Source organism: Synchiropus splendidus, chromosome 1 (genome assembly GCF_027744825.2).
Source record: "Synchiropus splendidus isolate RoL2022-P1 chromosome 1, RoL_Sspl_1.0, whole genome shotgun sequence".
Lineage (NCBI taxonomy): Eukaryota > Metazoa > Chordata > Actinopteri > Syngnathiformes > Callionymidae > Synchiropus > Synchiropus splendidus.
The window spans coordinates 8,466,010-8,482,877 of record NC_071334.1 but is presented as its reverse complement, the minus strand read 5'-3'; the positions used below and the strand labels follow the sequence as shown (position 1 = coordinate 8,482,877).

General features: G+C 42.4%; 2 protein-coding genes across 2 annotated transcripts; both read right to left on the bottom strand.

The window, feature by feature from the left end:
• Positions 1–83: 83 nt before the first annotated feature.
• uhrf1 (ubiquitin-like with PHD and ring finger domains 1) lies at positions 84–10,650 on the bottom strand. The gene is made up of 17 exons (XM_053869546.1): positions 10,505–10,650; positions 8,103–8,265; positions 7,744–8,010; positions 7,342–7,496; positions 6,790–7,005; positions 6,553–6,668; positions 6,286–6,472; positions 5,128–5,251; positions 4,928–5,035; positions 4,092–4,196; positions 3,902–4,008; positions 3,679–3,841; positions 3,459–3,596; positions 3,181–3,283; positions 2,671–2,819; positions 2,400–2,498; positions 84–1,281 (listed from the first exon to the last, which is right to left on the bottom strand). Exons 2-17 carry the CDS (start codon positions 8,253–8,255, stop codon positions 1,135–1,137), a joined length of 2,337 nt encoding a protein of 778 aa, XP_053725521.1. The 5' UTR covers positions 8,256–8,265; positions 10,505–10,650; the 3' UTR covers positions 84–1,134.
• A 473-nt stretch (positions 10,651–11,123) lies between these two features.
• Positions 11,124–16,868, bottom strand: kcnn1b (potassium intermediate/small conductance calcium-activated channel, subfamily N, member 1b). Its single transcript, XM_053852399.1, has 10 exons — positions 16,708–16,868; positions 15,040–16,050; positions 14,541–14,897; positions 14,355–14,450; positions 13,868–14,286; positions 13,651–13,792; positions 13,367–13,477; positions 13,153–13,280; positions 12,803–12,872; positions 11,124–12,633 (listed from the first exon to the last, which is right to left on the bottom strand). The coding sequence occupies exons 2-10, from the start codon at positions 16,033–16,035 to the stop codon at positions 12,349–12,351; spliced, it is 2,604 nt and encodes an 867-aa protein (XP_053708374.1). The 5' UTR covers positions 16,036–16,050; positions 16,708–16,868; the 3' UTR covers positions 11,124–12,348.

Here is a 16,868-nt window from a genome sequence, read left to right as displayed (position 1 = left end):
AGGCATCTTCTTCGGTGCAGATGAGCATCTGTCGTCTGTATTGTTCCGGTTGTAAAGCAATGAACTTGAGACGTTTTGAAACATTTTATTGAACAAGGTAAAAATATTGACTGAAGGCTGATAACGTTTCCAATACCTAAAACTACATATCAAAAGTGGGATTAAAAAAAAAAAAAAAAAACATTTTATACAATTCTGAAAATATACATTTCCCAGACTTCGCAAATCTTTATTGGAACCTGAAAGTGCTGCCATGAAGAAAACATTGGAACACACAGATTCAGACTGATTTCTATCCTTGACATCTTAAGTAGAGCAGTTACAATGCATTTGCCAATTCTCCAAAGTATTTTCCAGAGTAGTGTTCATACGCCTCGATTCCATCTACATGATGTGATACAACATGGCTGGGAAGATATTAAGAGTAGATTACACTAAGATAAGGAACTTTAGGTTGAAAAAGTACAAAAGATTTCTAGGATCAGTTTTGTGTTAAAGGGGCAGTCTAAACCCTGTAGAAAACATTCAGAATCCTTAGTCAAGGAACACGTTCCTCCAGAAAACAACTGGAGCAACCCGAAAATGCACACTTCTTGTGGAGAAAATATTCAGAGACTGAAGCATCACTGTCGCAAAAATTCATCAACAGTGTGAAAACAGACAAGACAAACACTTTTTAAAGGCCACCAAAGAGCTCAAAAACAGGCAAACCTGTAAGACATAACATAACACAAGCTTCTCGATTTAGTTGGGCTGTGGCGGTTTGTCCACAGTGAAAATGCTGATCAATCAGTGCAAAACAAACGGAGAGGAAACTTGTTATGACCGGGTTTTTGAGAAAATAACTGACCACATTCTCTTGGAAATGCCACTTCGATGGAATTCCATCAGGGCAGATACAAAATGACACATAAAAAAATAAGAAGAAAAAAATTAAAGTGTATTAAACGGAGGCAAAGAACATCTGATGACACATCACGAACGGTCTGAGGTGAGAATGGCAGTAGCACTCAAGTCCACGGCATTGCAGATTGATCGTCAAAAAATATATTACGAGAAACACAAATTCTGTTGCCTTGACAGAAAATTCCCCTTACAGTTAGGATGGAGTTTCTCCCTGGGCCGACCGGACCATCATCGCCCGCTGCTGTATCCGGGGAAAAACTGATTAAGAATTTCTTGCAGCGGCTTGTTGATGGCCATGGAGTAGTTTTTGCCCAAGTCATGTCTGCAGGCCGGGCAGGTGTACACCTCTGCTTTGAAGGACCTCTGGAGGCATTCCTGCCATGAAAATAAACAAGTTTATAAAGAGTCGGATTTCCACACACTGTCTATATATATATATATATATATATATATATATATATATATATATATATATATATATATATATATATATATACACACACACACACACGTATAATAACAAGCAACAGAAATGGTTTTCCTGGGAACCTGCACCAACGCCATAATAGCTGCGCAACAGAGGGTGCAGTTGCAGTGTGACTTTTTTTTTTTTTTTTTTTAAAACAACCAGCTTTGTGGGATCGGCCTTTCTAATATAGATTGTCCTCTGGATGCGTTGTGCTCAAGTGAGTTTATGTCAAAACACTCTGAACAGTTCATCTGAAGTTTCTCAAGACTGTCCTGCTCATGTCTATGCTATCATTTATATTCTACATTCAAGGGGTCAAGTTTTAAGCGAAAGCATCCTTCATGACTATGTGCAGGCAACTCCGCTGTCATGGCAGCGCTTCAGCACGAGGTGTGTTTTTCAGCCGTCACATAACTTTTCGCTTTGAATTGTTCACGCTGGAGGTCACATGATGAAAAATGAAAAGGATCTGGTAAAATTTTAATGTACTCCAGTTTGATGCGTATTAAAGATAAGCTGTGTGGATCACACAGTGAAAACCATCTGACTAAAATGGATGCGTTATAGCCACGAAAACACCATTAGTGGAAACCAGAAGTTTAACTTTCTCCTAAAAACAAATATGTAGTGCATGTACTGGCACCAGAACAACTCCAAAATCAGCAGATGTTTACACAGGGTGTGACTGCATTGTGCATGAGCATACAGCCCTGCAGTATGAGCATAGATTTGTTTTAAAAGAGGATGAGATTCTATGACAGAAAGTAGAATGCCATTTACCATTAAACACAAGTTGGTCCAACAGAGCAGAACATTTTCACTTCTGCATGGCAATGCTAACTAACATTTGCTATGAAAAGGCAGCTCCTGTGGTATATTCTTGTGCGCGCAAAAAGAACCATTGATGCTGCTTCTGTGGTGCCAAAACCCCAAAAAACAAATTCCATCATTAGTTAATAAAAGGTAATGCCTGACCAGAATAACATTTGGATTGCAAATTCTGTGTTGACTTTGACTTTCTTACCCTGCAGACGTTGTGTTGGCACTCTGTGGTGATTGGCTGAAAGACAACTTCTTGGCAGCAGATGCAGAGGAACATTTCTTCCACCTTGTTCAAGAATTTCTGTAGAAACAGAATAATATTTTAATGGTGTGTGTTTACTAACTATTTTAAAAGCCACTTGATAAATCCAGAGAAGGCTCATCAAGGGACCGTCATCAGATGGAGGAAAATAAAAGGGGAGGGGCTTGGAAAACATGCTGTCCCGTTTGGTCTCTGGGGAACCGACACTTACCGGTCCGAGTGACAGTGACTCCATGGCCTCATCCCACAGCTTCTTGTTGACGTTGTCACTTTTGATGAGACCTTTTTGCTCCTGAGAAAGCTTGTAGCCCTCCACTTTAACTTTTTTAGTAGACTTTGCTGGTGAGGTATTTTCGGTTTCTGACAGAAAAATAAAAAACAGACCTATTAACTGCGATAAATTTGGTAAAAGCAGGCACACAAAACTCGCCACAGGACTTTCCAATTCTACTATGTTACAAACAGAGATGACTACAGCTAGTGGTGGACTGATGAGGCCTCAAGAAACAGAGCCGAGTAGGTGGCGGCGATTTACAAATGTTGTGAGGTTTCACTGAAATAGCTCTTCAAAACAATGAATTTTGAGCAGAGTTCCGCTCAACTAAAAATGAGGAATGAAGCCTCATCAGCTTATAACAAGCAACTTTCTTCATTGGAAAACAACAACAGTTCCAGAGAGCTGCTGTTGTTGTTCTTCGAAAACTACACAAGTCTAACCCACCAGAACCCTGAGATTTCCTCTTCCTCTTTGCTTTGCTGGGAGTCGCAGCCTCATCCTCCACTTCGTTTTTGTTCTCCTTCTCCTTCTGGTAGCCTGCTGGGTACTGAGACAGAATCAACAGATTCAATTTTGATTTGCGGCGATGCAACAAGCATTATTAGTAAGATATGCAGGGCAATTGCAAGGAAATTGTAATCATTCACACTGAACTCGGTTGATACATTTTTATTGAGATTTTAGTTCCGTTTTCATATTTTTATAGCTAACAACAAACGTACCTGCATAACAAGACCAAGCTTCTTGATGCGCTCCTTGCCGTCTCTGGTCCACGGTGCTGGTTCCTCATCGTCACGCTTCAGCAAATAGCGCCAAACCAGAAAGCCAGATTTACCTTTGTCTGGCCAGTATTTGACCACCTGTTTGAATTCATGGCCATGTTACACAACAAATGACATGCAAGGACGGTCAGCATCACCTACTCATCACAACCCTACTCGCCTTATAGATGCCGTCATATCTGTTCCCTTCCTCCGGACTGTACTTGCTGTGTTTGCGACCCTTGCAGCTGCGCACAACACGAACAGGCTTGCCTTCCTTCCAGTTCTTGGCCTGGGCTCCATTCTTGTCGTTGACAGGAACGTTGCAGTTGAGAGCGAGAGCCCTGAAGAAAGAGAAAGCGTTTATTGGAAGACAGAGCATCAGTGATCACGAACAACCTTACCTGTTCATGTGGGTGAGAGTCTGGTCACAGGATTGTTCAGCAGTTCTCTTGTTCCCAGATAAGTCACGACCTCCAGAGCCAGTGTAGGTAAACTCATTGCCATCATCCTGAGGTGCACAACAAACCCGTTTTAAGATGCCTCGACTTTCTTTGTGAGATGTTCCACGCTCACACTTCAGTAAACGCTTACCACATCATCCTCATAGCCTCCAGCCAGTACCAGAGAGTAGGCTCCATCAGTGCTCCGCCCGTGAATTCCAGCTACATGTGGCCTGTGGACTCCAGACTCGCTCACCTGCAGAGATTTAAAAAAAAATGTATTTAATTGTACTGTATAAAAATTGTACTGCATAGGTAGGTTGTGAACCTTGCTAAAAAAAAAAAATGGTTTGCTTTCAGAGTTTTCGCCATCATATTTTTGACTGTCAGTGATGGCTCACGTCTACGGTGCACCACGATTGTTTACATGTAGCTGAAACCCTGATTTAACTATGGAGGTCATGACATTTTCATGGGAATGATCGCAGGCTATCCACACTGGTGGCAATAAACCTCTGTAATCCCAATTTTAAAAACATCTATTTTGCAGTATTAAGGAAAAGGATTGTAGTTGCGCGCAGTACTTGACAAGTATGACACCCGTGGCCTCAAGTAAGAGCTAAAACCAAGGACTGGGAATCTCACCAGGTGGCACTTTATATTTGCAAGTTAAACATTGCGGAAATGGATGAACCTACCGATAAGGCAAACTAAAATAAATAGTGGGCATTTTTTTTTGTTCTTAATTTGGGTCACAACTTGTCTGTAAAGAGGGGTAGTTGGCCCAAAAGTAAGACCACATGAGAAGCTCTGGGTTAAGCTTTATTACATAGCTAGCCTCTTTATTCTGTCCACCTTCTTGCCTTGTCTTCACATCCTGTCATTCACGGAAACTTTACAGCGTATGTGTAAGTAAGAATGCCCTGACCTCCAGGGGCTCTTCATAGCAACCAATATTCATCTTCCATATCAAATGTTCAGACTGACCTGCACGCGGAACTTCCAAAGAGACCCGACAGGTACGCCAGGGATCGGTCCATAGTGGTTGGATGGGACGATGGTGCACTGCTTGGTGCGACCAACACATGCCATACCCTGAAGCAAATCATAAGTGGCACAAAATGGGTCATAATGCTTCAAAGAAGTTTCACAGCCTCTGCTCCACAACATCAGTGTAGTGCTCCCACCTTCCCCCAGTCTCTCTGACTAGATGAGCTGGCAGAAGCCATCTTGGCCTTCTTCTTGCTCTCTTTTAGCTTCTCTCCAGCGCGGACCACCTCGTTCGAGTCGTTGCGACATCCAGGGCAGTACCTGCAACATTTGCACATCAACAAGGTTAGTCAGTCGTCAATAAGTCCAATACTTCTAATGGCCTTAAGTCTTTGTTTTAAACCAGAAAATGTGCGTTTGTGGTTTGTGCTGTTAAATAATACTTTAATGTAATAAAAGGTTACGTTAAAAAAGATACTAGCAAAGAGGTTTTGCAACTTAAATTTAAACAATTTCTTGACCATGAATGATATTTCGCTAAAAAGTGCCTGCCACCATGGTAACTTTTGGATCTGAAGGGCTGGGTTTAAAAATAAAATAAAGAAATAAATAGATTTTTAAGCATGGCCCGATATTGGTACATAAAACACAAAATCAGTATTTAAAATACATAGGTATTTTTGCCCCAGGTGGGGGTTCGACCACTTACAACATTAATTCTCTATAAATCTCCATATTAAAGCAAAATTGTCATCAATAGAATGAAATATCCCGCACCAAATCAAAATGAATCCCAAATGGAGTTTGGGAAATCTTGAGGCGACGTTGCTGCTAACTGCCATCCTGCTGACTGAGCGTCAGACACCATTGATTCAAGTAAACTTGTTAAAGTTGTGCAACAACAGTGGTTATCAATGACAAGGTAAAATACATTTGGATCCTACTTCATTTTAGTTGTCAACTTAGAAAATGTTTTTGTCCCAAATCATTTCTTCAGCAGTCTAATGGGGAAATTGACAAAACTCCTTTTATAACAAGTTTGGGATTCCACTTAAAAGGTACCAAAATATTCCCAATTAAAAAACACATAGATGACCCACAAAACACCTCAATATAAATGTAACTGCACAGCTGTTTGTCCAACAATAATATAAATCTGACTTTATATTTATCAATATAAAGTCAAAAACCATGGAAGATTAAGCATTCAGTAACTGAGGGAGAAAGAGTATTTCAGCATGCCAATACATAAACGGAACATGGTAAAACAGCAAAGTCATGAGCACTTCCTGACCTCAAGTTGCACAACCTAACACTACTGTTCATTAGAGAATACTGCACGCAGTCATACTGACCAGTCCTCGTCATCAGGGATAGTGGTCAGTGGAGGATTCAGACAGTAGGTGTGGTAGGCCATGTCACATTCATCACACAACAGCTGCTTGTCAGGATCCTGCTTGATCCCACAGATGTGACAGTTACACCAGCGGCAGGTTTTCTTTGGGTCGTCTTTGCAGTGCTTGCATTCGGGTCCATTTGATCCTGCACGAGCAGATGAAGTCAGATTAGAATTCCATAGTGGAGCATATTGAGGACACTTTCAGGCAGATGGTTCATCTTACTTTTAAGAGGGCTTTCTGGTCCTGCTGCTGCTTCACTTGGTGAGCCCGGCTCTTCGATTTTGTAGATTTCAGTGATGAACATGATCCGGCAGTCATTAAGGGAGTCACCAGCATCGCTACGAGAGAGAGGGAAAACAATTTATACAATGCAATAACTTCATAGTGCAAAAGGCAGCACAGAAAAGCAGCCAAGAATTCACAGATATTGAGTTTTGGATCGAATGACTGCTGCCGTACCCAAGCAATATCTTGCCGTAAATCTCTCGGATTGTTCGCGTCTCCCTCTTCCTCTGAATCTCAGCATCATACCAGTAACCCCGCTCTTTTGGGTCATCCGGGTTGAAGTTGACCATGACAACCATGCCAGGCTCCAGCTGGTGCCACTGGTACACAGTCCGGGCCCTTGGACGGACATCTTTCCCCAGCAGTTCAATCACGCCGTTCTCTGGGTAGCTGTGAGGGGAAACACAAAACCACAACAATCACAATGTGTTTAGGGACAACTCATGAAAACTTTGAGTTACAGAACACACAGGCATAATGCTGAATGTGGCCTTCTTGGTTCCATCTTAAACACTGGATTACATTTTATTTTAAACCAGCATTGCATCACATCTCATTGAATCAATGCTAACCAATGAAGAACCATCACAAAAAAAAAAAAAAAAAAAAATTTTGAACATTCACCACTAGATGCTGCTACTGCCCAAATTTCAATAGTGCTTTGTACAATTGTTTTCCACATGGACTTCTTTAAATCTAAATCCAAGCACGTAAAATAAGACTTACTCTTCATATTTCACATGGTAGAGGACTTCATCTTCCTCTGGCTGTGACTCAGCTCCCTCATCCTTCGGAGTCTTTGGAGCCTTTGTAACGTTCACAATTTGGGCCTCAAACCACGCACCCATGTTCAAGTCCCTGGCGTCCACCAACTCGTTGATCTGTTTACAACATGGAGAAGTAAATAAAAGCAACAGTGAAAGAAAAGGTCAAGAAAAAAGGCATGCTAGATGCTAATGAAGTAAACATCGGTTTTCACATGTATACAAGGAAAGATTATATCCAAGTGGAATGGTCATGATAGAATCATCTGAATGTATTAACATAATTCTGTTGGCAACAAACTTGCTATATTGGCCATTGATGTAATGTCCATCCAACAGTTGAAGCCTGAGGTCAAGAACTCACCTTGTATAATCCCAGTCCCGGATCAATAAGCTCAGCCGTGTTCACTGGAGCTGAAGTGCCAGCGCTCTGACCTTCGACCTCGCCGTGAGTGGAGTTTTTGTCTGATTCACTCTGAGTTGAGCCACAGCCAGAATCTGAATCAGAGAGCTCGGCTTCTTTGTCCTTGATCTTGGCAACATCACTTTCGGGCAGTTTCTGTCGGACAAGCAGCTGCACGATGTCATTCAAGCCCACATTATAGTCGAATATTGTGTGGCCATCCTCCATCTGACAAGACATTAGAACACGTTAATGAAGCTTCCACAAAAAACACGTCAACAGCTTAAACACCACAAGACTATTCTAATAGGTCGCCTCACCTGTTTGCCCCGGTAGAATAGTCTCTGCCTCTCTGGCTCCACCTTGAAAAGTTCCTCAATTTTCAGGCGCAGCTCATCCACCTTGGTGAGTTTTGACAGGCTATCCACCCTGTGGGTTTCCTTCCCATCCATTGTTCGCACTTGGATCCACATTGCAGCTGCCCTGAATAGGAACAGGAACTTCAGTTTCGCTCAAGTAAAAAGGCAACATCATTCCTTAAGCCTCAAGCTTTTCCATCGAAAGTTGAAATAGTTTCGGATGTTCAGAATAACTGACCAGACTAAAACCACTTGCATGGTTTTACCGAGATCACTCGCGACTCTCGCACAATAAGCATGTTTTCAGCCAAAGCAATGAAAGCAACAAGACGCCCAGAAAATAACAAGGACAAGTCAGTAAGAAGCCAGTCTGAAGCCTTCGTCCGACCTAGCAGCTCGCGTGTGACACATTCCCGCCGCTGCGTTCAGGAACATCAGTTCTTTGTTGTGCACTCAAATAACAAAATCACCATGCGTTTAGGGGCAATATTTCACTCAAATTTACAACTTTAAAGTCAAGACTTTTTGACTGTTTCCAGGTCTCACTGTATTTTACATTTATTAGAATACATATGAAGATTACAATACAGTTATGTTGAACGCATCCATCCAACTCTGTGCCCCTGGAACCATGTTCTCTTCAGTATCTGTATGATCGCTTCTTCCTTTTTATATATTAATTTACACATTCATTTATTACTTTTTTCTAAACCGTTTGGCAACACCAATTACAACTTAACCAATACAAACTATAAGAAAAGGTTACATGGTGTCAAACGTTTGGGCGGCATCATGCCCCTGGTCAAAAGTGGTTATCACATCGATCATGCTGTCACATCTTTAACAAAAGTCTGTTAGGACACCAGCAGCTTCGCTTCAACTCTGATCTAGAGTGCCAAGTATTCGATTCACAAATCAACTGCATTCATATCAACATTATGTTTGTCCTTTTCTCTCCAACGCATTGTTGCACAAGCTGAGGTCTTAACAGCAGAAGAAATAGAAAAAAATAATAATATTTGGATGACACATTGTGTTTTACTGTTTTCAAATACTTGGATGAAAAGTTGATTGTCTTGTGGTCAGATTTGTGCAAAAATAAATAAATAAACATGGAGTTGAGTAAATTCAGGTTTTCCGGAATACAGTGGGAGGTGGGTTTATTTTGATGACTTTATGACTCATATGGCAGTTAATGAACAGATTTTGGATGAGGCAGCCATTTAAAGGGTTGAGTCAGAACGTTGTGGGAAGCAACAAAAGCACGAAAAACCACAATCACCACAGCGAGTCACATTAATAGTTCCAAGCATGCACACGCTTGGATATGCTTGAATTAAAGAATGGCTGTACATGAACATTTTTAATCATCAAATAATGGTCGAAAACTGATCACACACAATGGGAAGTTCAGCCCTGCAAGAGCCATTTTAATGGTGAACAAAGTTCCTGTCAATCCCATTTAAAACCACAAACGATTAAACACAAAAGGGGGAGGTTTCTCAGGCTCCAAGATATGACAGACCCTCCACGCATTGTGGCGCTGTCACTGAATATCAGTAAGGCGGGGAACAAGCTCATTTAAATACAGTGCGGGAAACAGGGAAGCCACGCCCAGTTATTTTAAAGGCAAAGCACATCCGGACGCGAGGGAGCGCTGGCTAACAATGTGCCTGACAATAAAATACAAATATATAACATTGACCGCGGTTGAGGGCCAAGCAAGCTCAAGGAAGGCGTCGACTAAATCAAAATAGTTGGTCTGTTTACAAGTGAAGGTGAAAGCCGATGGCTGCTAATGTGACTTTTACGGTCTCAGCTGAGGTCTGGTTCACTCTGCGGGACATCATCGGATCGTGAGCTCGAAACAGAAACCAAAATATCATAAAGAAGTAGCACAGATCGATTCGTTTGACCGGTATAAAAACACAATCCAGCGTTTATTGTTCAAAAAAATGGAGGGATGCAAACAACCTTAAACGCAACACAAAAAAAATCGAGTTAAACGTGCCCTCAATGTTGTCGTTTAAAAAAACGTGTGAATTAAATATGCACGTCTGTGAATCGGGCAAACAAGCGTGCGCCGATGACGGTGTGCAGGTTCACCACCCACACATTTAAACACAGGTAAGGCACAGAATGGAGCGCTACAAATTGTTGCGGTAGCAACCGCAGATTTACAAACACTCGACGGCGCTCAGTCCCGAAGGCCATGAATATGGAACTCGGTTCGATTCCAACTTTTGTGCCGCTCGCCACCACAGCAACGAGGCAAGTGTGCTAACACAATTAAGCTAGCTACAGCACTTATAAGCATCAAAAGGAACTTGAAAAGTAAACAAAAGTGAGGGGGGCATATTTACCTGGTCAGTCGTCCAAACACAGAAACAGGCGATAAATGAACAAAACGAACAAGTTGACTGGGTTTGCGAGACCAACTCCGTCCTGTTGGATGTTGATCAATGAGTTATTCTTTAAGACTTTGACAACCCGCCCCTGCTGTACGGAGTCTGCGCTGCCACTGGCTGCTTGGCTCGGAATGCTCGATGCTGATTGAACAGCTAAGGTGTCACGCAGGGATGTGGCCGGGGCTTAACTTCAGCGCGCGAAATGACAGTCTCGTGGGTGCAGCGAGCTTCCGGTGGTTATCGCGAGAGTATGCGGAGACTTCCCCCGCTGTGCATAACAGCGAGGGTGTTTTGTTTTGAGCATCAGTCGCGACTAGACAAACGATCGGACGTTTATACTAAATTCAATCGGGTTTTTCCAACACGGATTATCAACTCAAGCTTGATCAGTTTACTTCCTCGATTTCACACCGATTTGGTCTCGTAAAACTGAAATTATTCTGATGGAACAGCAGAAACGTGCGAATACTAAATACAAGGGAAAAACGTTTTTAATACACTAACAAAAACCATAGACTGTGGCACACAACATAGTCTGAGGCTTACACAGCTACAAACAAGCACTGTTCTTCACTCTGCTCCAGTTCAATCTCCGTGTAATAATATTGACTCAATTGTGTGCAATGTATAAAAGATGTACATGCCATATTATTTATCATGAAAGCTACCTAACATGTGTTAGACAATATTAAAATACATTTTTAATCCATTCATATAGTCGACATTTGAGAAATATATTTTATCAACTAAACATTTCAGAACATTTAGAGGGGGAAAAGTACAGGGAATAATAGGGGAAACTCCAATTCAACTGTTATGTGCTGTTTAAACAAGCAGCTAAATTCTGATAAATAAAAGTAAAAGAAGCACATGCAATGTGTAAACACCTCCTGATAAACATAGTTACGCATGTGCTTTTATTGACACAGGGTTAAATGACGAAAATATCCTCAGGTAGAGCTATGTATGTCAGCATAATAAAAAACATGTTTGGTTTTGAAAGCAGCTGTGCCACAAGCAATTTTGTGTGCGTTTAGAAACTGGTTCACAGAAAACAACAAACCTACTTTAGGTGCTTAGTTTTATGTGAAAGCGCTGTCAATCGATTACAATTTTGAATCTCAATCAGACTAAAGCTGAGTTAACTCTTAATCATTTACTTTGTATCATTTTAAAATGTAACTGTGACTTTTGTTTACTAACAACAACCCAACATAACAGATATCAAGAACCTATCTTTAGAATAACCTCTGCGGCAGAGAATAGGTTAAAAAAAAATGCTAAAACCATAACATTGTAAGCATTTATGGCCACTCTTGATTTGTGAAAAATCTTCCTTTAAGCCACATTTAGAATAGATACAAAATGGTTGACTAATTTGCCATTAATCCAGAGTAAACCCATCTTTGTGTTTTTAAATCTATTGACAGACCTAATAAGTAATAAGTAACATATTGCTTCAAAACGCTCATAAAGCATGGACTATAAAATTGTTGTCTCAAATAAAATATATCAAAACAGAATATAAAATGAATTATACTATTTCATTTAATTGCTAAAAACCTTTTGTTGAGTTGTGAAAGCGCAGGAGAACATAACTAAAGGTCTTTATTAGAAAAACAAATCTTTAAATCCTAAAAAACAATCATAACTCGGAGCTGAACGATCCGTACTTTGTGTCAAGTGCTGATTTAAGACACTCATCTTGTTGTCGCAACAGTTCACTTTTCAGAACGTGCAACAGAGCAAAGAATGATTACAGATAAAGACAATACAGGTGGACAACACAAAGGCAACAATCAGCTGCTCGGCTTCTCGGCAGTGGAGTGCCCTTGACAGATTTCCTTCACAGAAACCGAACAGCAACCAGAGCTCAGTGACGACGAGAGAAGATGAACACGACAGGCTATGTCATCCAGGAAATCTTTTTGCAACTTTGCCATGGCTTGGGAAAGATCAAGTGGCAGTGACTCTACACAGAGAATGATGGAGTCAAGCTTGTCTTCAAGAACTACGATCCGTTTGTCCAAATCCTCGCTGCGATGCTGCAGGTCTGACACCAGATCATACATCATGTTTTGGGTCTGCAATGATACACACAGTGGGTTGAATCATACACTGATGGTGAATAATAATGTAAAATCTTACTCTCATTTATATAATTCTTGTCAAAGTGACCAAAACAAAAGTGTTTCTCCGACACAAAAATGAATATCTATTACTCACGTTGAGGGAGGAACAAGTGTGACAAACCTTTGCAAGATCAGCAACAGTGTTTGCCTGGTCAGTTAGTTTCCTTTGCTCCAGTTTCACACTACGTAGTCTTAGAAGCAGACACAATAACCGTACAAATTAGGTTAAGGTCACAGTTAAAACGTTAAATGTTGAAAATAAAGTTGTTTTTTTAAGCTTCTTATTATCAGAAAGCTTTATGTATTTAGCACTTTTTAGAACACTGTTTACAAAGCATTTTACAGGCAAAACAGTGAAGAATGTTTGCACTTGCTTGACCACGAAGGTGGACGGCTAGACTAAACTTGAAATCTTTAGAGATTTATAAAGTCTGCAGACTAGTTACGCCATTGTTTTTGTCATATACCCACTGGTGGATGGCTTGCAAGAACTTGCGCTGATGATGTCGAACCTTGGCGCGATCGATCTTCTTCACCAGCTTGGTGTTTTTGTAGATGAGCCAAGTCTCCCTGAGCACGTTGGCTGCTGTGTTTTTCACCTGCGGAACAACCGAATTTCCCAGCCGTGATCCACTCGCTCTGCATGGTATAGAGAATACGTGCACCCGCAGACAAGGAAGGAGACCTTCTTGTAGAGTTGGGTGTCCATCATGAAGTTGTGGACGTGCTTCTCTGCCCTGGTAAGCTCTGATTTTCTCGCCACAACCGCAACCACCAGGGCTGTACATCCAGCTCCCTGTTGAAGAAACTTCTACTAATGTATTCAAAGCAGTGAAGGCACACAGGAAAAAAAAGAAATATATATTTATATATATATATTTATTTTTGGCAAATTTAAAAATTGTTATGAGACAATGTTCTTGGTGCGTGACAATGTGGTGGGGCGATGCCATTGCCTCTAAATCTTACCATGATTCCAGTCAGTAGACAAACCCCTTTTCCACAGTAGGTGTGCGGCACCATGTCCCCATAACCGATGGACAGAAAAGTGATGGAGATGAGCCACATGGCACCCAGAAAAGTGCTGGTCACCTCTTGGGTGTCATGGTACCTGTTGAGATGGAGAGCAGCTTTAATGCTGAGGAAAACTGAGTGTGTGAAGATGCAAAGTATGTCATGTGTTTACCTCTCACACACACGCACCGTCCAGGCAGCGATGATCCAACAAGTGACGCTGAACACCAACAGGACAGTCCCGGGGCAGATGGTCATGAGTGTCTTCATGACGAAGCGGGTGTCAAAGCTGATCTTGTTGAGGGCCCCGATGCTCCGGGACGAGGCGTCGGTGAAGAGTTTACTATGAAGCAGCATGACGCGGCCGATCAGGTAGAGGCGGAGGAACATGGGCACGGAGAGGATGATGTCCACGTCCGCGTCCGCCACCGAGGCCGTGTAGCTGAAGGCCAGTCGAGTCGTCCAGCTGAAGACGTACTGGCCAGGGATGGGGTGGATGGAACAGACGAGGAGCTCCAACACCACGAAGAAAACCCGCTCGCAGGTCAAAGCGATTCGCCAGTCATCCGCCCCATTGTCCACCATGAACAGCTAGAAGAAGGCATGACTTTCAAACAGTGAGATCGGCATTCAGTTATGAGCTGAGAGCTAAGGTTTACCTGAATCTCTCTGGCATGGTACATCAAGATTAGGCCGAGAAGAACAAGAGTTGAAAGGCTGATCAAACCTTTTAGCACATAAGAATAGATCGACTCCTGAAAACGACACATGGATTCCGAGCTTCATTGGATTACAATGAAATGAAAATGAATTTTCAGAAGCTGCGTGAGTGACTGAAGCAGTACCTTCGTGTATATCCCCCTGGAGAGCTCAGTCTCAACCACCATGATGATGATGCCGAACATCCCGCAGACTAAAGCGTAGTCGCTCAGTTGCTTCCTCTTGCCAAACAGCGCCCTCCTCTGCCCCAGTCTGTAGCCAATGTCTTTGGACTTCTTCTGCGGCCCGCTCAGGTTCTCACTGGGGGCCTTGCTGGATTCTTCTCTGATGACCTTGGAGAAGGCGTCCTCCAGGATGGCGCTGTGGAGAAGCTGCAGAGGCTGATGACCAGAGGAAAGCTCAGCAAGGACGGACACCGGTCTCACCGCGTCACCGTTAGAGCTGTCGCCATCTGTGGGTTTTGCTTCGATGTGGTTGTCCATCTGCACAATGAAATGGAACCATTTGAGCAAGCTATTTTTAACAAACCCAGAGTTGCAACATTTTCTAAGACACTTGCAACGCAAGACGGATCCAGAGAATAGAGAACATGATTTGCGTGTGTTGGGGAAAAAGAAAACACACCTGACTTATTCGTCGTTTTGGTGCGTCCTCCACAAACTCCTGATTGTCAAAGGAACTGTAGTAACTGGTGGAGAAGGAGTGTTCACTTTTGTTACTGGCTGGCGTGGATTGCCTCCTCACTCCAGAGGTACTGACCCGAGGTTTAGCTGCAGGATGCTGGCGGTTGAAGTCTCCACTGACAGAGCAAGGAGAGTCTTGCTGGTGGCACGACTGCACCAGCAGCGGTTCATCACCAAAGATGTCTTTCCAGTTACGATGTATGGGTTTGTGTGGCTGCTGAGCACTGTCTTTCTCAAGAGGGATGTTGAAAGGGTTTGTGCAGCCTGAGTTTTTAACCTTTTTCAAATGACTGCAAGAATTTAGATGAGCTTGTCCACCCTCACAACTGGATGTGGTCACGCTCTGCTGATGGATGTCTGGTGGCTTCCAAAGATCCTTTGTGTTACTGTTGAGCAGTGGAGGTAGGTGAGGGAACAGCACAGATGCCATCGGGTTTGTACTTGGAGAGATGCTGTCGTTGGTGGCCTCAGGTTTTAACCGTTGCTCAGAAACACAGGTTTTGTTGGTCTCAGTACATAAGCATCCACAGCCGTCGCTGGGGTTTGGACGCACGGAACTCGCCTTTGGTCTTGGCATCGAAGATAATTCCTCACTTGAACCAGCGACCTGACCACAGAGCAGCAGCCAATCCTGATTGCTGAGCTTCGATATGGTCACGTTGGTCCGTTCCGGCGACTGGCCTGAAGCCCTCACTGAGCCAACTCCATTGGCTCGCTCATGAAGTGAGGGTGAAGGACAAGGCCGACTAGACTCATGAGGAGATGAGGATGCTACAAAAGAGGCTCCAGAGAATAGATCACGAATCCCCTCGGATGATTTTCTCAGTGGTCCGGGACCCCCAGAGGTGCAATGTTCATGGCTCCCTTGGCGAAACACTTCACCAGTTGAGTCAAGGCGGCGAGTCGCATTGGTGGGTTTCACCAAAATCAACCTCATGATGTTAGAGGAGGGCTGGAAAAAGAGACATGAAGCTTCATTATGGGCAAATGGAAACACAGAGAAGATCACAGTCCAAGCCAAGACATTTCCATATTTTGATGGTCAAAACTCTGAGATAATAAATCTGTAAAATTACTGGGAGATCAGGATTCCCTCTTGACATCCACCAGACATAAATTCAAAACTTTAAAGAGAAGTGCGATTAATCCCTATCAAAAGATTTATCTTTGGATTGACTCCTGAAATTCAGCTGCTGCAAGGAAGTGAGATGAAACTGTATAGATCAACTTAAGCGAGGATAACTTACTACCCCAAGAATATGATGCCCATTGCAATCATGTAACAGGTTCCCCATGTAAAAAGTAAGAATCTGAATAATGATCAAGACTCATATTAATGAATACAGGTCATCTGTCATAAGCACATGCAGCCTCTTCACCTCGTGGGCAGGCGCACAGAGCTGGAACAAGCTGATCAAAAGGCTTCACATTCAATTTAAAATATATAAATATCAACCGAAGACTGTGAGTAGAAAGAAGTTTTTTATATATATATATATATATATATATATATATGAACACTGAATTAATATTTAACCTACGCTGCTATAACTAAAGACCATTAAAGTGACACAACAATGAAACAAAGAATGAAGCGGAATCCACCAACCGTTCTCTCCTTCAGCTTTTCTCCAAACCTGAAGAGAAGAGCCACGCGAGGACTCTCAGGTCTTCACATCAGAATTGATGAAGAGCAGCAAGAATGGTCAGTGGGCAGCAGCCGAACTCCTCCCAGGACCAACACTTGAAAAAAACGAAGCTAAGGATACA

What these genes read in the sequence shown, in the direction of transcription:
- uhrf1 (XM_053869546.1), bottom strand. Translation starts at nt 8,255, where the DNA reads ATGTGGATCCAAGTGCGAACAATGGATGGGAAGGAAACCCACAGGGTG. An exon ending in ACCAGAAAGCCCTCTTAAAA is followed by an intron (nt 6,473 to 6,552) that starts GTAAGATGAACC and finishes CTGCTCGTGCAG; the next exon opens with GATCAAATGGACCCGAATGC. An exon ending in GTCAGAGAGACTGGGGGAAG is followed by an intron (nt 5,036 to 5,127) that starts GTGGGAGCACTA and finishes GATTTGCTTCAG; the next exon opens with GGTATGGCATGTGTTGGTCG.
- kcnn1b (XM_053852399.1), bottom strand. Translation starts at nt 16,035, where the DNA reads ATGAGGTTGATTTTGGTGAAACCCACCAATGCGACTCGCCGCCTTGAC. An exon ending in GTCTACTGACTGGAATCATG is followed by an intron (nt 13,478 to 13,650) that starts GTAAGATTTAGA and finishes TTTCTTCAACAG; the next exon opens with GGAGCTGGATGTACAGCCCT. An exon ending in TTCTTGCAAGCCATCCACCA is followed by an intron (nt 12,873 to 13,152) that starts GTGGGTATATGA and finishes TCTGCTTCTAAG; the next exon opens with ACTACGTAGTGTGAAACTGG.